Source organism: Limulus polyphemus, unplaced genomic scaffold (genome assembly GCF_000517525.1).
Source record: "Limulus polyphemus unplaced genomic scaffold, Limulus_polyphemus-2.1.2 Scaffold6063, whole genome shotgun sequence".
Classification (NCBI taxonomy): domain Eukaryota; kingdom Metazoa; phylum Arthropoda; class Merostomata; order Xiphosura; family Limulidae; genus Limulus; species Limulus polyphemus.
In genome coordinates this window covers 21,056-43,928 of record NW_013671673.1, presented here as the reverse complement: position 1 = coordinate 43,928, position 22,873 = coordinate 21,056, and the positions used below count along the sequence as shown (strand labels likewise).

General features: G+C 31.3%; 2 protein-coding genes across 2 annotated transcripts in view; one reads left to right on the top strand and one right to left on the bottom strand.

Moving 5' to 3' along the window:
• Positions 1–2,684: 2,684 nt before the first annotated feature.
• LOC106473312 lies at positions 2,685–5,354 on the bottom strand. The gene is made up of 8 exons (XM_013933993.2): positions 5,242–5,354; positions 5,046–5,135; positions 4,550–4,697; positions 4,154–4,314; positions 3,878–4,006; positions 3,540–3,704; positions 3,089–3,202; positions 2,685–2,863 (listed from the first exon to the last, which is right to left on the bottom strand). The coding sequence occupies exons 3-8, from the start codon at positions 4,686–4,688 to the stop codon at positions 2,813–2,815; spliced, it is 759 nt and encodes a 252-aa protein (XP_013789447.1). The 5' UTR covers positions 4,689–4,697; positions 5,046–5,135; positions 5,242–5,354; the 3' UTR covers positions 2,685–2,812.
• Positions 5,355–7,082: 1,728 nt separating this feature from the next.
• Positions 7,083–22,873, top strand: part of LOC106473311 (DENN domain-containing protein 4C-like) — a 35,765-nt gene continuing 19,974 nt past the window's right edge. The window contains exons 1-6 of the mRNA XM_013933992.2: positions 7,083–7,157; positions 13,253–13,791; positions 18,481–18,667; positions 19,005–19,061; positions 21,028–21,097; positions 22,050–22,219. Of these exons, the coding sequence (XP_013789446.1) occupies positions 13,493–13,791; positions 18,481–18,667; positions 19,005–19,061; positions 21,028–21,097; positions 22,050–22,219 (783 nt within the window). The 5' untranslated portion in view covers positions 7,083–7,157; positions 13,253–13,492. The remainder of the gene's footprint in view (positions 7,158–13,252; positions 13,792–18,480; positions 18,668–19,004; positions 19,062–21,027; positions 21,098–22,049; positions 22,220–22,873) is intronic.

Here is a 22,873-nt window from a genome sequence, read left to right as displayed (position 1 = left end):
ACTTGTAACTTTCAGTGGGACTGAAGTTTAAGTATTCTTTACTTGTAACTTTCTAGTGGGCTGAAGTTTAAACTGTTCTTTACTTGAACTTTCGAGTGGGCTAAAGTTTAAATATTCTTTACTTGAACTTTCAGTGGGCTGAAGTTTAAGTATTCTTTACTTGAACTTTCAGTGGGCTGGTGCAGAGATCAAAGAGTGAAAGGTTTTGGAGAAGATCATGGTGTGAAATCTCAGCTCATTAACCTGATTCACTCAGTTAGAACAGTTATGAGGAGTGAGTAATTGTTATGTAGAACAGTTTTAATTGTTTAAAACTGTTTGACAACATCAGATAAAAATAATAAGTTATTTTTGCTGTTATAGTTGCATATCAGAAGCATTCATCATGTGTTTAATATATGTATTACTATTATATGTGTCAGAAACATTCATCCTGTGTTTAATATATGTATTACTGTTATATGTCAGAATCATTCATCCTGTGTTAATATATGTATTACTGTTATATGTCAGAAACATTCATCCTGTATTTAATATATGTATTACTGTTATATGTCAGAAACATTCATCCTGTGTTTAATATATGTATTACTGTTATATGTCAGAAACATTCATCCTGTGTTTAATATATGTATTACTGTTACATTTACTAACATTTTGATATTACAACTTCATCTTTATAAAAAATACATCAACTAACAGATGTCATCTAGAGTACTGTATTCATTTTATAGTTCATGGAAAATACAAGTGTTTTACTGATTTATAAATAAATTATTGATTCTATATACTTAGCATGCTGTAGGAAATTTCATTACCAGATGATATTCAGAATATAACCTTGAAGTGCAAGTGGTACGTGTAATAATTAGGAATTAAATATATTCTCTCTGTTAGGCCTTCAGCACAGGATATCACCCTTTAAGTAGTACAACTACAAATTAATTTAGTTAGTTTTATAATAAATAGTTTTTGTTTAGAACATTTTGTTTTTATATTCTCTCTGTTAGGCCTTCAGCACAGGATATCACCCTTTAAGTAGCACAACTACAAATTAATTTAGTTAGTTTTATAATAAATAGTTTTTGTTTAGAACAGTATTTTGTTTTTAAATTAAGCATATGCAGTTTTAATGTTTTCTTTTTTATTTCAGTACCACTTATTTTCCTAAACATTACAATAATAATTTTTAAACTCATCATGGGATAGCATCAGCAAGAAGAAAAAGAGTTGGTTTAAAGTTCAAGTTTATGAAAGAACTACAGCATGTTTCATCATCATAACTAGACAGTGAAATCTTGTTTGGTTGCTAGGTGCTAGTACCTTATGGGCAAAGTTTAAATTCTTTTGCCATGAAAGTAAAGTCTGGTGTTACATCTACATTATCAAAGTGCACTTGTAATAAGTCATTTTCTGGTGACCTTGGATATTTGCAGAATTATTTTTAATATCCAAAATTATCTTAAAGACTTTCAGTTAGTTTCTTTGAATCATTGGAAGAAAATGTTCAATAAAAACTCTTATGGGCTATTTGGCTTACATTTTATTTAATATATATTAGTTGCAACTTGTTTATATACACCATGTAGTTGCTGTTGTAAGATAATTAAAAATTAGATGATTTTAAACAGCATTTCATAAAATCCTAAACATTACACAGGCTATGATGTAAGAGTGGAGCTTTATTTTTCTTCGTTAACATTATAATTTTCTAAGGTTGTTGATAAGGGCCCAGTTTTATTTAAAACCATGGTGCAGGCAGATGTCTGGTTGTTAGAATAGCATTTTTTGTTGGGTTTGATAAAGATTAAGTGTTCTTCCAAGTTGTACATATCAGTTTATTCACACTGTGAAAGTTAGTCTTATACCATTTGGCAGCAATACATGCTTCCGAAGAGAAGTAACATCTTTCAGTTCCTAGGGTGGATAAACAAGCAGAGTAGAAATATAGTTAATTGTTTTGCCCAGCTTTTCTTAGAAGGATGTAGATTTTTTACTTCTTTCTTAATAGAAGTCATGCACAAATGCAGTGTGTGTGTGTGTGTGTGTGTGTGTGTGTGTGTGTGTGTGTGTGTGTGTGTGTGTGTGTGTGTGTGTGTGTGGAAGTCTTAATTCCATAGGTTAAAATCACTAATAAACAAGAAAGAAGGAAAAAGACCAAGGTATTCTTATCACCACTTACAATGTGAAGTAAGCAAGGTTTCCTAAATCACAAGGTTTAATAATTTAACTTACCCACAAGTTTGGAAATAAAACAACCCTAATGTTAGTTTGTTTTAAGGAATAGAACTTAGAGCAGAATGTGGTTGATGAACTGTTATTTAGTGGATTTGGTGTACAACATTGGTAAATAACAAAGTTGGCATAAGGTTCTTTCTGAAATTAGTTCTGTAAGGTATACATCCAATGTTATAGTACAGAAAGTTAACTATTTTGGTAAGTTTAAGAGTTGAAGTAATTTAAAGAAGTTTCGTGTTTTAAACATTCAAGACTTCACAACATTGACCCAAGACTCCTAAGCAGAAGTTCATTTAATATAAGATTAAAAAATGGCGTCAGTCTGTTGTAGTTCCATTATAACACTACACCCACAACTATACGTATAGAAATATAGGAAATAATTAAAACACAGAAGTGAAATAATTGTTGTATTTAAGCAATTTAATCAAAACAGGAATGCATTTTGAAAATGTTTATTAAAGAATTTAAGTAATCAAAAACATATATTAAACAGAGTATTTAAAGTTTATCAAAACTAAAACTAAGATATTAAATCATTTATACAGCCACTTAAAGTTGATCTCCTCTCAAATTAAGAAGTGGGCACAACTTCAGTCTCTTCTTCGTCTACTTCTGGAGAAGACTGAAACAGAAAATCCATAAAGTCTTAGTTACAAGTAATAACATTCAGAAACAATCATTTATGTTTGAATACATTCAACATATAACTTAGTGTAATAGACTTACCAGTTTATGTAGGAAAGTATAATCAAGCATGTTCAAGATATAGCAAGTTTTGTTTCAACTCTGTGACCATTACTGATATGTTTGAATACATTCAACTTATAACTTAGTGTAATAGACTTACCAGTTTATGTAGGAAAGTATAATCAAGCATGTTCAAGATGCAGGTTTCAAGATATAGCAAGTTTTGTTTCAACTCTGTGACCATTACTGAACTCATTTCATTCAAATCTTTTGCCTAAAAAAGAAAAAAACCACGTCATATTTTAACCACGTCACACGAGAGTCATTCAACTACAATGATCATTATTTCAAGATTAGGAATGACAGTTAAGATTTCAACAAAGGAACTTAAATGTTTACAAGTAACAGTATCTAGATTACAGTTCCATGATTAGATAAAAAAAGTCCAATTATTTACTGTAACAAATCTAATGAAATAAGACTTGCTTCAGAACCTTATCTAAAAATGTAAAGTTATTAGAGTAACATGTACATTATCATCATTCTTTACAAGTAAACGGTACTAAAGATTAAATTTATTTGAAGAAAAAAAAAAATTTTTTTTAACTCACTTCATGTAACTGATTATATACATACAAGGAATATTTCTGAGCAGAATCCAGGTTTTGTTGTAAGGTAACTGGCAATAATTGAGATATGGGAGCCAGGCTATTGTAAGAGGTCACAAGCTGTCTTGTTAGTTGTCTAGCAAGATAAAGGACTCTTTCTACTACAGTCTAACACAGAGAAGGAAGAAAAAACAATTTAATCAATCACAAACTGTATAACAAAACAGATAGAATTTAGTAATAATTATCTAATGAGAAACTTCATAGAACTGACTAATATTAATACTGTTGAGTAACATTAAACATTTTAAGTTAAACAATTAACTTAACAAAGTCCTTACAGAAGGTTTAACACTTGGATCAAGTTTGTTTAACTCTTCCCACAACCAAGAAGCATTTTTCTGAAGAGAATCCTTTGTTTGGTGAAGGATCTGATTAACACTATCCACGTTTTCTCTGGCATACTGCATCTGGTAGGATCATTAAGGTAAATTTGGTACAGAGTCACACTATATTGTAATAGTTATATACATTTCATACGTACAGTATCAGAATAACGCAAAGTTGTAATATTTCTTCCTCTTCTGTAAAGATTAATGTTCTGAAGAAAAGGATACCAAAGTTATGGTGAAGTTCAGCTTAGATACAGTTTCCCAACTTTGCATCTGAGCATTTTGAAGCTTTGCCGTGACATTTAAATAGAAGCGTTCTCTGATCTTGCTGTATAGCTGACCAATTCTTTCAATAGCAACATCGTTGTCTTTTCTCTCCACATTTTCTACAGGAGTTTTTTTATTATATATATATATTTAGAAAAAAAAATTATATACATTACCAGTTACAAGTATTTTAAGATGTTAAAAACAAGTTATTCAGTTTTAAGGAACTCCACTTAAATACTTGGGTATGAGAGACTTCAGTAAACTGGTTCAATTGCACATATCTAAACTTTAAGATTAAAGACATACAAAATTAGAAGATACAATATTTAGGACATCAGTACAGTTTCTTACCCTCATCTTCAATGGGTGGAAGGTAATAGTCTACATTTTGTTCAGCTACTTCTAAAGCTTTGTCCAACATGTTAACTACAGCATTCCCATAAAGTGTGACAAAAAGTTGTGAAGTCTTCTGGAACATACCATCTTTCATTTTTTGGATCTAAATTTAAAATCAAGAATTATTTAGTTTTAATTAAAGCTAGTTTTTATCCCTAAGTTCCCCCCTTGTAGACAAGGTTAACAATTGTTGCCTAGCTTATACTAGGACATTGCAATAACAATGTGGAACTTAAAAAAACCAGCAAGAACAAGGAGTACAAAGTTAGTTTTGTAACAGTTTAAAATTGAAAAAAAAAAGAAAAAAGTATAAATATATAAAGTTAAGATTTATATCAAAACAAAGTTAAGAAACCATTTTATAAATTGTCATCCAGAGTACACTACACAACCCCCCACCTCTGCTTAGGTTTAAGATAAATATGAACATTAAAGAAAAGTAAAAACTAACCTTATTGTTTCCATAACTTTTAATTTCATTGTACTGGTCAAAACCCCTCCGCAGAGTCGAGTTGTATAGATCCGTAGTTTCTTTTAATATCTGGAGAGATAAGTCATTATCATAATTTATAGATCTAAAGTCAGACACCATTTCAAGTAGAGGCAAATGATGCAAGTTAACAACAAGAAAAAAGTTTATCGCATACCTCTTCTGATGGTTTTGTAATAATTGGTGCCTTTTCTTCCAATATATTAAGACCTTGACAAGCTAGACTATCAAGCTTTTGAACTAAAGAAGAAAAAAAAATAAAAAAAATTAAAAAACTGCATGTTTAGTATCTTCAGTTTGAAAAACTTACAACTAGCATGATAAAACTAAACTAGAACACTGCAAGTTATAGTTTCTCACAGAAATGAAACAAATACAACAAATAGAAGTTTTAAAGATTCACAGTGTTAATTGTGTTACGTCTCCGTTTGTTAATTGATTTTCCGTAACTTCGTTCCGACGAAACTTTAACGACACAAGTTTTCTTAATAAAAACTGGTTTATTCTTTCCGAATACAACTTTACCGATACACTCAACTTCAACAATCGCGCTAAACAAACGCTATAACGACGAACGTGCTCAATAATACTTCTGACTGCAGTTCAATTACTCACTATCTTCACACACACATTACATTTCATTCCCCCGTCACGTTTTCCCCCTCTTATATATACCAGCCTACCCTATCTAGTAAATACTAGAGCATTCGCCAAAGTACACGATAGTTCTAGAAACGTTGCGTCACAGTAGTCATGTGACTCGCTGACGCAACCATTGGATACATTTTAGAAGGCAGATAAAGTAAAATCTATTAAGTATTAGAGTAATATATTTTCATTATAAGAGAAGTGTTAATGGTAAATTCTTTTTTTTTTGTTATTCTGCTGTTCTATTTGTATACATATTAGATGTATCGGAAACAGCAGCAAGCATCTGAAAAAGCAACGGATGAACAAGAGTTAAAAAGCGAATTCTTTCAAAGAATCTATATGTTGCCCTCTGTAAATGTGGTACTTGGATATGGTTTAGTTACGTATGGCCGTATTAAAGAATCTAACAGTTTGGTAGCATATACTTTGTCTGCAGCTGAGAAAACTGTTGGTGTTGCTGCAGGACAGACTCGTCCAATCTTGGTAAAATTTGCTGGGCCTAGTAAGTATTTCGCTTGTTGCTTGTTATTTCTACAAAGCAACATTAGTGTTGTTTACGATAGTAAAATTTAGATTATAAACCTTAGGCTTAAGAACAAAAACCTAATAAACTCAGAAACTGGAATACACTGCAAGTATAACATACAACTTAAAATTAAATGTTAAAAATAATACATAAATTATAAAGGTAGCATCATTGCGAGTATCAACATTCAACAACTAAAATTAACTACTGTTCGATATTAAAAACCTATTAGTATTACCAATACTAAAACCACTAAACGTTGATTTACCTGTAAATAGAAATAACTAATATTAAAAACCTATTAGTATCACCAATACTAAAACCACTAAACGTTGATTTACCTCTAAATAGAAGTAACTACCAGAAACCTTTAACAAAATATCAAGTATTCCTACACGATGACACTTAAATTCAGCCTTTTATCGGATATGACATTCTTGTATTAACCAATGACAACGCCGAAAACAGGTTTCGAGATAATTCACGCATTGCGATATTCTGCAGGTCACGTGGTTTAGTGATATTCATATTACTCATGCTCAGCTAAACGACATCTGCCGGTCAAAAACGTAAAAAAAGGAAATTCTTTTTCAATGAATCATGTTTACTGTGGTAATGCCCTCTGTTGAGATTTTAAAAAAGTACTTTCAAATATCAATATGTTTTGTATTTTAACATGTATAAGCTGAAAAAATATATTTTCGTTTATTTCTTTAAATGATTTTAATTTAATATATTCAATATAAATAAATCACGCACGTATATACATATATGTATATGTATTAAGATTTACTGTGAAATAGTTCAGGCATTCAGTACGTTAAGAATCCATAACTTGCTTAGATGGCGTTTAGTAAGCTATAGCAAATACGAATATCACACAAAATGGATTAAATGTAAGTACATTTATCATAAACGTTGATTTATTTTAGGCAGATGTAGCATTCATCCATCAAATATATTTTCCTAAATATAGATAATGTTTTATAAATTTAGGATTAATTTATTTTTAAGTTAATGCTAGATAAGCCTAAAGTATATTTGCACTCGCGTGATTCTTTAAAATTTTAGAGAATTTTATTATTGTTAATAGGAACAACTGAATACTTTTTTATTATTATTTGTCTTTAGTGCTAAGAAACTAAACGTTTAAAATGGTAACACGTGATTAACATTATTATAAGTTGTAAGGATAACGAGATGAACTTGTAAGTTGCATGCAGTTTCTAGGCGATTAATCTAGGTATAGTATAAGTGATACTTAATACTAATAGCTGAAGATTTCTTACGCTATTAACTGATGTTGAGATAGTTTTTAAGGTTCTGATTCTGAGAGAGAGAGAGAGACTTAAAATTTGGGGTTTGTGTAGTGACTGATCAGCATTTAATTGATCAAATTTTATGTAATTCTTTTTTTTTACAAAAACAACAAAAATTCTTGTTGTTGCAAATTTTAATCAAAAAATACAGCAGTTTAAAGAAATGTAAGAAAAAATAATTGTGACCAGCTTTTGTAAGTATCACCTTTGCAAAATGGGAAAATGTATTCAGTGTTTCATCAAAAAATTAATCCATTTAAGATAATAAAAATTATCAAGATGACGAGGCCTTTTAGCCTGTTGAGTTTCTCTTGCCACTAGTTAAAAAAAAAGAAGAAAAAACTAATGCAAGAAACCTGAACTAAATTTAGTGCTGTTGGTCCATACATCTGCTCACTGACATTTTAAAATATTAAATACACAGCACAATCCTCAAATTTAACAAAATATTTTGGCAAAACAATTCTTGATATATAGGCTTTCTAAGCTTAAACTTACTAGCCATAAAGTTTACAGTTTGTCAAAACAATTCTAGATATATAGGCTTTCTAAGCTTAAACTTACTAGCCATAAAGTTTACAGTTTGTCAAAACAATTCTAGATATATAGGCTTTCTAAGCTTAAACTTACTAGCCATAAAGTTTACAGTTTGTCAAAACAATTCTAGATATATAGGCTTTCTAAGCTTAAACTTACTAGCCATAAAGTTTACAGTTTGTCAAAACAATTCTAGATATATAGGCTTTCTAAGCTTAAACTTACTAGCCGTAAAGTTTACAGTCTCTACTTCACACAAATCATCCATTAACAGATTATTCAGACATCTGGGTGAAGATATGAGACTATTTAAATAAACATACTTTGGTTATTCTGTTTTTCAAAAATATAAATTTTCTTCTGACATTAAAAATAAGTTAACTTCAGAGTTTGAAACCATACCCCAAGTTTTATCAATTTACACTTCTTAACATTAAAACTCATTTTATCACTATAGCCCAGTTATTGAGACTTCTAGGTTTCTGTATAAAAGAATTAAGAACACTTAAGAGTATCATCATACACTATAACTCTAGTATTATCACCCAGTTTAAAAAACTACATTCCAACAGAGAAAATGATGTATATGTTATTGAATAAAGGACAACATGGACCTCTAAATAGACCCCAGATTGTCCTTTTGGCTTTCTACCACCAAAAGATTTTTTTTAAACCTTTTCTGTTAGTTGCATAAGAACTATTTCCTCCTGTAAGGCACCTAATCAAGGTCTGGATGGTTTTATATAAACAAATATACATAGATAACATATCAAATACTCCAGTAAGTTGATAAGACAAGAACACATCTTTTCTAAACCAAACCTTGAGAGTATTCTTTACTAAATGCCAATTTTTCAACTGCTTTTGTTAAATAATACCAGACTCAAACAAAAGTTAAACTTACCTGTATATAAGTTTCAGTCTATATTTTACAAAAATATGAATTATATTGTGAATGTTATAATCATCAGGAAATTCTAATGTGTCAAGAAACTTTTGAAAGACAATTGTCAAATTCCGTACTCTCTCCTTGCTATAGTTGACTCAGTTTACATGATTATAAAAACCATATGTGCCATTTTTTTGCTTTGATCCGAGAGACTTTCATATTCCTTCTTATTCATAACAATAACTTGACTTTTATATATTTATTCTGATAAGCTAGTAAATTTGCAATCTTATTAGCTCAACTTTTTTATTTATTAACAAGTTCCTCATTCCTCCAGTTAAGTATGTTCTTCAGAGTAGAACACAAAATTCTGAATAGAAAACATTCATTTTCAGCTGCCTTCAGTGTAAATTTTAACTTTTCTAAAGATTGGATGCACAAGGTTACAGCCTTAAGGACCAAATGGTTCCTTGTGGTCCACATGCTACATAACGTTGGTTGAATTAAAAAAAAGTCTAGGATTCATTAACATCGTTAAAAGCTAAATAAAACACTACTTATTACTCCAGAAAACATAATTACTTTAAGCTGATGTTATGGCTTCTTCAGAGCAAACAAGACACTCGCTAAATGATTTAGGTTTTTTAGACAAAAGATTCCAAAATTTCTAGAGTAATAGGCAGTGTTTATTTATCTTCGAGTAATGAATACAACTCTCCAGTGTGCACTACAAACTTTAAACTCTCCTAATGAATTCATTAACATTCTTCGTATTGAGATTAGATCCTCCTCCCAATCTTCGAATGAATACAACTCTCCAGTGTGCACTACAAACTTTAAACTCTCCTAATGAATTCATTAACATTCTTCGAATTGAGATTAGACCCTCCTCCCAATCTTCCAATGAATACAATTCTCCAGTGTGCACTACAAACTTTAAACTCTCCTAATGAATTCATTAACATTCTTCGAATTGAGATTAGACCCTCCTCCCAATCTTCCTCGTAATTTTCAGTTTGTAAAATAGACAAACAAAATTTCCTTTAGTTCATGACACTTAGCATAATTTCCATGGTTATCTTTTATCTATTTAATATCAAGTACAAATCTAGCTCTGAAAAATAACTATACAATCCAAAGGTTAGGATTTGTTAAACATAATTGTTATAAACTTGTGGAATGGTTTACTTGTTAATATGGTGTGTGAATTATTATAAACTGTTGTTAGAAGAACGTGAACTCATTTATTGTTTTATTTGATTGTTTACATAGATAAAGGAAGAGCTCAGTGGGTCAGATAGCCTTTTTTTGACTACATGTAACAGTTTCTGTATGTTCTTATAAATAATTCCATATTTAATTGAAAGCTATTGTAATTTTTTCATGTAAAATGTTAATGTAACCTAACAGGTCAGATTTTAATCTAATAGTAGAATGTGTCATCAGAATTTTTGAGTGTAAAATTATGAGCTAGATCAAGACACATGATAGTGTGTTGTGTGTCCAAAAAAACAACCTGCAGTAGTGTGTCATGTGGCCAAAAATACAACCTGTAGTAGTGTGTTGCGTGGCCAAAAAAGCAACTTGCATGTGTGTGTCGTGTGGTAAAAAAAACAACCTGCAGTAGTGTGTCATGTGGCCAAAAATACAACCTGCAGTAGTGTGTCTTGTGGCCAATAAAACAACTTGCATGTGTGTGTCGTGTGGTAAAAAAAACAACCTGCAGTAGTGTGTCGTGTGGCCAAAAATACAACCTGTAGTAGTGTGTTGCGTGGCCAAAAAACAACCTGCAGGACACACTGTTTGTTATTAACAGGAGTGATAGTTTAGCAATTTTCCACCTTCTGTAGCTCGGGAGGCATAACATCACCGATTTTGATTGAGTTTCTTCCTTTTTTTTTCTTCGCACCTAAAGTATGGAAACTTTATTTGATAGAAAAACATACTTAATATTTATGGATTTTTTTCAAATTTGGTACACTGATAGATCTTTACAACCTACAATTAAGAGTCTCATTTGGTGTAAATATAAGTCACATGTGCAAAGTTATTCAACAAAAACTGCTCAAATTTAATGAAAATTTTTGCACTCACTTACTCAAAAAGTCATGTGAGCTATTGGTCTGAAATTTTTACTACCGCTTCATCTAAGAGTAAAAGTGAGTGACTTAGAGCAGTAAAACTATAAAGATGAAAGGACAAACAAACTAGATTAGCAGTTTGTAGCTCAAGTTTTCAAAAGAATCAGATGGATGGACGGTTATTATTGATTATTCATTGCCAACTTTACAGCATAAATTTACTAAGTTTTATGAAGTTATCCTAATTAAAGAGCATTCAGTGTCATGTGATATTAGCTTAAGAAATTAGTTTAAATAATTATGCTTGATATGGCTGTACCGATTGCATGGGGTGATGACAAGAAACTGTTAATCTAAATTCCATGGTGTTACTATAAAGGAAGCTATTAACACTGTTTTAGAGAGGAAAAACTACCAGCATATATTTTAAAGAATCTGGTTGGTTCTGTAAAGTATAGGTCTGTTCCAAATAATAGGGTTGCGATCCTAAAGTTAATGTTGGTTACTGTCAAGTGTCACTTTCTTACTTGCTGTGGTTTGTTGGTGTGTATTGACAAATACCTAAGGTGTATTTGATTAGATTACTGTATGTAGAAGAATTTAATCATTACTGAAATTTTTGTGACAGTTTTATGCAATCTAATATATAAATATACAGTTTTTATTTACTCAATGTGTAATTGTTTTTCTTTTTTTATGAAGGGGGAAGTGTGGTGAACAAAGATTGCTGAAGGAAGGGGGGGACTTCCAGAGGCCCCCTGGGAGTTTTTTACAAAATTCCAACCCATCATTTTTTGATGAGTTGTGCAAAGCTAGTTTATATATTAAAAAAAGGCATAATACATTTGAGTAGATCAACTTGTAAGTGTTGCATGTTATACAAACAGTGATGTTAGGCTATTGTGGCCTATGGAAGCCCCTACATCTGTATTTACATGTTATACAAACAGTAATGTTAGGCTATTGTGGCCTATGGAAGCCCCTACATGTGTATTTACATGTTATACAAACAGTAATGTTAGGTTATTGTGGGCTATGGAAGCCCTACATGTGTACATTACTGTTACACAAACAGTAATGTTAGGCTATTGTGGCCTAGGGAAGCCCCTACAAGTGTACTTACATGTTATACAAACAGTAATGTTAGGCTATTGTGGCCTAGGGAAGCCCTCTCCCTTACGTTTTTGGACCCAGTTCAAGTTCGAGTGTCACTTTCAAAGCATGAGGAATGAGGGAATATTTGATCAGTATTTTGAAAGAACAGCAGACAGTAATGATGTTCTTTGCTCATAACCTCACACTAAAAAGGTTTCTGTACATTGAATCCACATTTCAAAACTTGTTATATTTTAACTGATTGGTAAACATTACTAGTGTGTCACATTTGTTTATAGATTTGATGCTGAGTGTGACTGTTGTTCACTGATTATTTGGTGTCAAAATGTTGAGAAAATCCCTTTGGTGCAAGCCTTGGTCACTTTCTGTTTAGTGATATCAACTTTGAAACTCTGGTTTCTGTCTGTTAGGTCAGTTGTAGAAGTCACCCAGGCTTTGAAACTAAAAGGAATTCCTAGTATTTACTTGCATGTAGTGAAGGACGAGTTCACGGAGACGTATCCAAACTTGGGTTCTCTTTATTGCTTGATTATAACTCTGCCAGTCATATCTTGTAATTGAGAGAGCCACTTCTCTGAGATGTAGCTTAACAAGAACAAGCTCCGTAACACCATGATAGAATAGTGTCTCGATACTGTCGGTTACATCAGAACTAGTAAAGTAGTTTACATTAGATTATTACTTCTGGAATCACCTGGCCGTCAATTGTCTATGAAGATGGTTCTTAACCTCCCGTATATAATGTTTTCACTGCTATTGCTACAGATACTAATATGTATGTTATACATAAGCACATGTATGAAAGATATTATAAAGTAAACTCTGACACCTGCTCTTTTTCTACAATCTGTCAACACAAGGAAATACGTAGTGTATGAATATCAACAATAAATATTAATGGGTAGTTGGTCCCCTCAACTTTTTTTGGGTGCCTGGTGCATGTATAAAAATTTGTAACCTATTTAGGGTGATATATGGGCTGTTTATATTTTTAGAAAGTAATTATAAAAAGCCATGAAACTAAATATTTGTTTGCTTGTCTGTTTCAGGTTCCTTGTTGTTCTAACAGAAATAAATGCTAACATGGACATATGATATGATAACATGAAATCTGTTTGACAAAGGTTGAATCATGGTTTGGTGTTCATAACAACCAGACATGATATTCTGATGAAACTCGTATATTTCTATTCCCCAGGTGGGATTAAGTGATACAATCCCCCCCAAAAAATATTTCTTAACATTTACAGCCACAAAAGTCATGTTGTGATCCATCTGTTTCCAAAGCAATGGAGGACAAACGAGTGGCTGATTATTTTGTGGTGGCAGGCTTGCCGGACAATCCTCAACCTCTGGAAGAATTCACCCACGATGGAATTACTCCTCAAACTTCTCATAATCTGGCTCCTATTACAGATTTGACAGTTATTATCCATAGTCAAGGAGAAACAGTGCCTCAAGGCTATACTTGCATTGAGAAAACTCCTTCAGGTTTTCCTGCAGATCTTAACCATGGTAGCTTACGAAGCCCCAGCATTTACTTGTGTTATTGCAGAGGGAGAGACAAACCTCCTTTGGTGGATATTGGGTGAGTACGACATTTTGTGACAAATCCTGAAATTACCATATTCAGTTATTAAATACAGTACAACCCCACCCACCCACCCCATGCCAGTGCATACTTAGTTATACCTGTAGGTAATCAATAGAAAACTGTAGATTAGTAGGATTTCAAACAGACTATTACAAGATTAAATTATTTAAATATTTCAAAAGTATGAAACTTATAAAGAAGCTTAACTCATTTAACTGATTTTTCTCCAAGTAGTTTTCATACAACACTGTATGTTATTTAAGTAATGCTGCTATGATTCAGTATACTCCGACATATACGTCTCAACTGAGAAGACCTTAATTACTAACTTCAACATTTGATAAGTGTATCATATATATATCATGTATTAGAGCTGGGCAATCAGTTGAATTTACTAATCAATTAACCATCAGACTTATTAATCAGTTTCATTCAACTAATCAGTTACTCTTACGTCAGACTTAACTTCCCATTTTCTGCTTATTTTGTCGTTTTTTTTAAAATATTTTTAATGTTTAATATAATAAACATCTTCAAGTACAACAATTAAGCTAAATTGTAAATCCTAAACTGTTGTACATGAAAATGTATTATATAGCAATGTGGTACGAAACCTATAACAAGCTTAAAATACAGTTAATATCCAAGTTTTATAATACATTAAAATCAAAATAATGTAAAAAAAAAATCTTTAATTATAGACATTTTTTGAATTTTTTTTCTAATTCCAACAATAAATTGAAAATCCTAAAAAAAAGTGATAAACACTTTTATAAATATAAAAAAACATTATAAGCTTTTAAGCGAGATGGCGATTATATAAACGGATGTTTATATTGAATACATGAAGGTAATTAATATGGTTACATTTTACAATACACTCAGAAAGAAACTGTAGAAACACACGAGTATGCTGAGAAATTCATTTAAAAACTGACTGTACATGAAGACAACCACTGTTTTTCATTGCTAGAGCTAGTCCTAACTAAACAGGAGTTATGATCATATAAATAGGTTTTAACAACTTAAATGTTTCATGCTGTTACTATTATCAGTTTATATCTAGAACATTTTGATAAACAGTTAATAAGTAAGTTATTAGCAATTAACTTTTTTTTTCTGTTATAGAAGCAGTTTTACTTTAAGTAACACTAGCCACATTTATAGTACAGTGTGTAATAAGTATTTAATCAATGAATAAAAACCTTATAACCTAAGTGTTTCGAAAGGTGGACCTTTCTCCTTCAGGGGCAAACTGTTTGCCTTTGCAGAAGAAAGGTCCACCTTTCAAAAGCACTCGAGTTATAGGATTTTTAATCATTTCTGTGAAGACTTCTTGAACCTACATGTTTTTCTAACATCATGAAAGTATTTAAGCAATATATTAAGTTAAAGCTACAGTATTATTTAGTCTGGAAAACGTAAATGTGAGTAACATGCACCAATGTGGCTAGTTATCAGCTAATATTTTGATTATTTGGATAGTTGGAATTATCGAAAATAATAATAATCTAATTTTAATTAGTTTTTACTTAATAGACATTAATTAATTTAATCATAATTTTAATTAACTGATTATTTTATGTGACACTATGCAATGTAATCAATGCCTGTAGATAATAGTTTTAATTGCCAACCTCTGCTGTTGGTATGTGTGCCTGATATTCTTTGGCCTTGTTTTCATTAATTTTCTTCCAATTCTGTTAATCAATGCCTGTAGATAATAGTTTTAATTGCCAACCTCTGCTGTTGGTATGTGTGCCTGATATTCTTTGGCCTTGTTTTCATTAATTTTCTTCCAATTCTGTGGGAAATATTGGAATTTACCCAAACCATGTAAATATTAGTCTCATGATGGTAAGTTGATAGATATGTGAGCCTCTTTGTTTGATTTGGTAGATCAGTAGACAGTAGGCAGGTTCCAGGGAACTGAAGAGTCTTTGTTTGTTTTGGTAGATCAATAGACAGTAGGCAGGTTCCAGGGAATTGAAGAAAGAGTCTTTGTTTGTTTTGGTAGATCAATAGACAGTAGGCAGGTTCCAGGGAACTGAAGAATCTTTGTTTGTTTTGGTAGATCAATAGACAGTAGGCAGGTTCCAGGGAACTGAAGAGTCTTTGTTTGTTTTGGTAGATCAATAGACAGTAGGCAGGTTCCAGGGAACTGAAGAATCTTTGTTGTTTTGGTAGATCAATTGACAGTAGGCAGGTTCCAGGGAACTGAAGAATCTTTGTTTGTTTTGGTAGATCAATAGACAGTAGGCAGGTTCCAGGGAACTGAAGTCTTTGTTTGTTTTGGTAGATCAATAGACAGTAGGCAGGTTCCAGGAAGAATGTTAATGCTGTTTTTAAATGGGATAGATAAGAGCTTAGTCTTACTTCTATAGTGGAAAAAAAATTATAAGAGAGAATTTGATTGGTGAAATATAATATAGTAAGTGAAAGCTAACATGGATATACCAATGGGAAGTCTTTGTTAATTGAATAATGGAAAGGATGTAGACTTTATGGACTTAGATTTTTAAAATGCTTTTGGTATGGTGCCACTAAATATTAGCTAAGGATACCACATCAGTAGGGGTTGAGGAAAGATTAGAGGTTATGAAAATGCAATGCACAAACTGTACGATGGACAAAATTATTTAATTCTTCACATGAACATCATCGTACATTCTCACTTTTCTGAGTCAGACTGATGTCATCAATTCACAGACATGTATTGAGTACAAACACATTTGTGTACAATAGGCTTGTACGTTTTATTAAAATCTTCCTGTATTTTGTGTTTATACATGTAGTTAATCGGAATTATAATCAACATTCTTTTTTCATTACAAGATTGGTCAATTGGACCGACCCTGTGCATGTTCGGTTAATGGAGCCAGACTGTCCAGTTAAAACTGGATCTTGTTACTGGTAAAATGCCTCAGTAGTCGGTGCTTGAGCCTTCGCTTATTTACATTAATGATAATGATAAGAGCATAATTATTAAATTAGTAAAAGTTTGCTGATGACGTTAAAATTGAGTATTTATAGTTGTGATGAGGGTGTTGAAATTGTGACATTCAGTTACAGTGATATCTAGCAAAAAAGCCAAAATTTCCACAAGAAAAAGCAAAAAGTGAGGTGACAGTAAGACAGAATGCAGCCAGAAGGCCGCTGGTAGCATCAGTAAACAAACTCTGTTGTACCTCCAGCGAGGCAGCTGACTTCCACATGATGTTCCATTGCCTGTTGGTGCAACTGCTGTGATTGTCAACAAGTGCTAACTGCAATGCCATTATTAATATATTCTATAATAGTTACGGAAGGGTTAAATTAATGACTATTTCATTTATTATTAATATATTCTATAATAGTTACGAAGGGTTAAATTAATGACTATTTCATTTATTATTAATATATTCTGTAATAGTTACTGAAGGGTTAAATTAATGACTATTTCATTTATTATTAATATATTCTGTAATAGTTACGGAAGGGTTAAATTAATGACTATTTCAGAATATATTAATAATAAATGTAATAGTTACTGAAGGGTTAAATTAATGACTATTTCATTTATTATTAATATATTCTATAATAGTTACTGAAGGGTTAAATTAATGACTATTTCATTTATTATTAATATATTCTATAATAGTTACTGAAGGGTTAAATTAATGACTATTTCATTTATTATTAATATATTCTGTAATAGTTACGAAGGGTTAAATTAATGACTATTTCATTTATTATTAATATATTCTGTAATAGTTACGGAAGGGTTAAATTAATGACTATTTCATTTATTATTAACATTTGGCAAATGATTTTTAATAATAGTTAGTGGAAGCTAATGTATTTGAGTTATCATAATTTAGATGACATGTTTGATACAGATGGGAACCCACTCAGTAGCATGGCTGAAGAAAAGGATGTATTGTAGATAAGTCGGACCATGAAGCAGGATTCTATTGTTACTAGTAAAGCTAAAATGATTTTAGGTGTATTTATAAACATATTGATTACAAGTCAAAAGAGGAAATTATCCTACAAACCACTAGTTAGGACTCGCGTGTAATACTGTGTACAGTTTTGGTCTTCTTATCTAAGAAAGGATGGGTTATTTTACAGGGAAGATTTAAGATCTATTAACTTATAAGAAGTGATCGTATTAAAGTTTATCAGATTTTCCATGGGATCAATATTGTTAGTTTTGTTTTGTGCAGTATTTTTAAGATAATAGAATGGGAGGACAAACTTACTGTTTTCGAAAGACGGACTAGACTACAGTTAATATAAGTTTTATTTTTCTAACAGGAATTTAAGATGGTCAACGTTTCTTTGAAAAATAAAGGTTGTTTTAAATGTTTACTTTTCTTAAAGGAAAGTGTGCAAGGAAAGCCCTGAAGAGCCAAATGATCCATTGTTGTCTTTATGTCATATTTGGTCCAAATGTTAGTTGTTGTATAGAAGTGTAGTTTAAGAGTATAAGTTAACAAAACATAAACATGACACACGGTCTGACGAAGGTTGATGCTCCAGGAACATTTGTATTAAAACAAGTCAAATGGTACTCACTTGTAAGAGAGGTAACAAAGTGCCACATTACATTCTGTACTAGCAAGGTTTTATTTTATATTGTCACTTTAATCTGAAAAAAAGGATATTTTTTGTATTATAATTTTGTTTATATTCCACCAGAGTACTCTATGAAACCAAAGAACGAGTGATGGCAGACAGTCAAGTAGTCCACACAACTCCATACGGTCGACCGGCTAATGTAAACAATAGTGGTTCCCGAACTTTTCTTACATATAGACGAGCATCTCCTACTGCTCCCTGTAACCAGCTGGTTGTGACAGATATCTGTATTATACTGTCCAATAAGGTAGTTCAGCTTTGGATTCTAAGCATGCTTCTTTTAAGTTTATCTTTGTTTTTATTTTGATGAGTGACAAAAGAATGTGTAGTGATCAAAGTTATAATAACATATTATTTGTCTTACCTGAAAATAACTAATGATTACTTCTCTTGTGACAAGAAGTTGATCAATTTAGATGAGATGGTTTAATTTTGTTTATGGGTATAAAGTTATAAATGGAGAGATATATTTAATTATTTTAACCTTCATCAGTATGTACAAAACATGAAAAAGAATTAGATGAATATGTATTATTTTGATTTTTACACAAGTTGTTGAAATGATGATTTGAAATATGTTTCAGGGAGAAACACCCCCTCATGCTTTCTGTGTAATCAACAAAACTTTGAACAAAGGAATGGTGAGAAGCTCTTAATTTTTTTATACTAGTACTGTATAGATATGTTTATTGAACTTAATGGTTATGTAGAGAAAAGTTAGAGGACTTGAATACGTTGCTGCAGTACTTCTGACGTTATTTATTATATATATAAAGAAATCATCCTAAATCCTAGTTATTTGTGTGAAAATCTTGTGAGTTGTGTCACTTCATAGTCCCTAGGTAATGCAGTATCGTGTAGTATGTTCATCTTTAAAATGCCTGGTTGCTGCAGAACTTCTGAGGTTATTTATTGGTTTATTATATAAAGAAATCATCCTAACTCCTAGTTATTTGTGTGAAAATCTTGTGAGTTGTGTCACTTCATAGTCCCTAGGTATCGTGTAGTATGTTCATCTTTAAAATGCCTTATATACCGTGTAGGCCTGGTTGGTAAGGCCCTCAACTTGTGCTCTGTGGGTCATGGATTCAAATGCTGTCACTGAACATGCCCACACTTTTAATCATCAGGGCATTATATTATGACAGTCGGTCACACTTTTTGTTGATAAAGAGTCACCCGAGGGTTGGTGGTGTTGACTAGCTACCTTCCCTCTGGTCTATCATTTCTAACTAAGAATGGCTTTGTGCAAAATTCAACAAACAAAACAATACATATAATTAGAAAAAATCCATATATTTTTTTATGTTAATCTTCTATCATGATTGTTTTTTAAGCACATAAAAAGGGATTTGAATTGTAAGAAGCTTTTACAAAGGAAATATAAGAATAATAATAGGCATAGTGAAATAACGAAAAATGTGGTAAGAAATAAAAAATAAAGTGTAAAACAAAATTCTGTTTTATTGTTAACAAACACAGAACTATTTTGAATGCATTGCATTTTGACATCAGACTAATATCACAGGAAGTATATTAAGGTTTAATATTGTTAATATCACAGGAAGTATATTAAGGTTTAATATCACAGGAAGTATATTAAGGTTTAACATCACAGGAAGTATATTAAGGTTTAATATCACAGGAAGTATATTAAGGTTTAACATCACAGGAAGTATATTAAGGTTTAACATCACAGGAAGTATATTAAGGTTTAACATCACAGGAAGTATATTAAGGTTTAACATCACAGGAAGTATATTAAGGTACATGTACATAATTTGTGATCAAACATCTGAAGATGTATTTACAGGCACATGACTAGGGTTTGTGGTAATTTCTATAGAATAGTGTGTATAATTATAACCTAGTACTTTTCACAAATTTTTGTTCTGAAATAATCTCAATCTAATGTACATAACAAAGACATAATTTCCAAAAATTGCAAGTAAATAAAGTCTCCAAGTGGGTCAGCTGTATACTTATAGGCATACACTGCTAAAATACAGGTTTTGGTTCTTTGTGGAGGACAGGTCACAAATAGCCTATTGTTCAGCTTTGCATTAAAACAAACAATCAAGCTAGTAAATAAATAGCTAAAAAAAAATCAGTAAGTTAACAACATTATAATAAATTTACATTGAGCTCTGTTTAAAATGATGTTTTGAAGTATAGCAGGGGATTTAGGCTTAGGGCTAAAATCTCAAAAAATAATGACCGAGAATTAGTTGGTTTGAAAACAGCAGGCCAGTGTTTCTTATATTCTTATTTGTTTTTCTCTTTGTTTGGTGTTATTTTATTTTTACATGTTTTATAAATCAACATAAAAAAAAACACTTAGGTACCCTAGTTATCTAAGATAATAAAGTTGGCCACGTACCTTTCCTATGATAATATTCAAATAGATTTGGTGCAAAGCTAAAATTATCTCTCATGTTGAGCGTGCTGATGTTTGTGATCTGCTTAGTTTTCAAATAGATTTGGTGCAAAGCTAAAATTATCTCTCATGTTGAGCGTGCTGATGTTCGTGATCTGCTTGTAGAAACTTTGATGATAAAATGTTTTGTGTGTACTTTCATCACGGTGATTAATTATTGGTTTCTAAAGGTTGGATCTGATGTCTACATCTGTTATAAGAAGTCAATGAACAGACCAGATCTTTTCTGTTTTAAACCAGGTAGGAGAAATAACTTTTGTTTTTAGTTTACCTACATTTTTTGCTGTATGTGTGGCAAAGCTCAGTGGTAAGTATACATATAACAATTAAAGCTGTAGGACATTAATTCAAAGTAGATATAATATGGTGTTACAGCTATCATAACAAGTGTAAAATGTATGTGATGTAAATCAAATCCATTAACGTATGAAGTTCGGTGCACAACAAAGAGCTATTACCTTGTTCGCACTGCGATGTAAATAACTATGCATACTTGAAGCCTTAAATAAACCTTCACTCTGACATGTTTCGATGTATATTGTGATAGGAGATTTGAATTAAAACAAACAATCAAGCTAGTAAATAAATAGCTAAAACAAATCGGTAAGTAAACAACATTATAATACATTTACATTGAGATTAATTTAAAATGATGTTTTGAAGTATAGCAGGGGATTTAGGCTTAGGGCTAAAATCTCAAATAATAATGACTTGAAGCCTTAAATAGAGCTTTCACTCTTACATGTTTCGATGTATATTGTGATCGCCTATTATTTAATCATCATTAGCTTATACACCTCCACCAATAGGAAGATGACACATCCTCCATGAGCATATATATTTAAAGAAAGGCTCACTCTTACCTTGGCTTCAGATGTTTTATTTTTTATTATAGGAATTACTGGAATTTTTTCATTCATTATTTTTATCTCCCGTTACCATTTGTAGCGTAGTCTTTCTTATCTTGAAAAATCGTGTTTTTTGTGATCTTCCAAAAATGTTGTAATATTGCTACAATACTTGTTCACACTTACATGTCAGAAACATCAGTAAAAAATGAAGCTTGTTCCCTTATCTTTATACTTACTATGTATTAAAAATATGTTGTTTTTTGTAAAGTTTGTTAATGAGTCTGTGGTATAAAACACTGTTTTCCATCTTATGGTGTAATGCTTTTCACTTTCTGTCGTAGCCATTTTGGGCCGGTATCCTTTAGATAATTATGAAAATTTCCATTTGCCTGTCTCGGTGCCATTATTTTGCCTTCCCATGGGAGCAACTATAGAATGTTGGCCTAAGGTTGCCCAACGGCCACATCCCGTGTTTTCTACATTTGTTCTTACATCTGATACTGCAGAAAAGGTTTTTATCACTTTTGTGAATTGTGTTATCATAATTTACATAAATTTGTAGTAGTTTAAAGTTGTATTGTAAACTTCCATTTGTTTATTTGTATAATAATCATCAGTCATTTGTAATGGAATAAGTAAAGTTGTATAGTCAACATGAGTATCTAAAAGTAAAGATTTTAAACATAAACTTACAAAAATGAATAAATTCAACAGCTTTTTGTAGGATACCAGAAATTGTCCCTATATTGTATTTTAATTTATTTATTTCATTTTCAAATAGATACTGATAATGAAGTTTAATCCTTTATCATCACCACCCTTATATTTACACATGTTAGACATCATCTCCACCCGTATATATATATATATATATATATGTATATAAACAAATGTTAGACATCATCTCCCCCCGTATATATATATATATATATATATATGTATATAAACAAATGTTAGACATCATCTCCCCCCATATATATACACTTGCATACACATCATCTATACCTGTTTTTTTACACATACTACACATAATCTCCACCCGTATATATACACTTGCATACACATCATCTATACCTGTTTTTTTAGACATACTACACATAATCTCCACCCGTATATATACACTTGCATACACATCATCTATACCTGTTTTTTTACACATACTACA

Excerpts from the sequence above, each read along its gene's own strand:
- LOC106473312 (XM_013933993.2), bottom strand. The coding sequence starts at position 4,688 with ATGAAAGATGGTATGTTCCAGAAGACTTCACAACTTTTTGTCACACTT. Across the intron at positions 4,315-4,549 it reads TCCACCCATTGAAGATGAGG|AAAATGTGGAGAGAAAAGAC; the intron begins GTAAGAAACTGT and ends AAACTCCTGTAG. Across the intron at positions 2,864-3,088 it reads ATACTTTCCTACATAAACTG|TCTTCTCCAGAAGTAGACGA; the intron begins GTAAGTCTATTA and ends TTTCTGTTTCAG.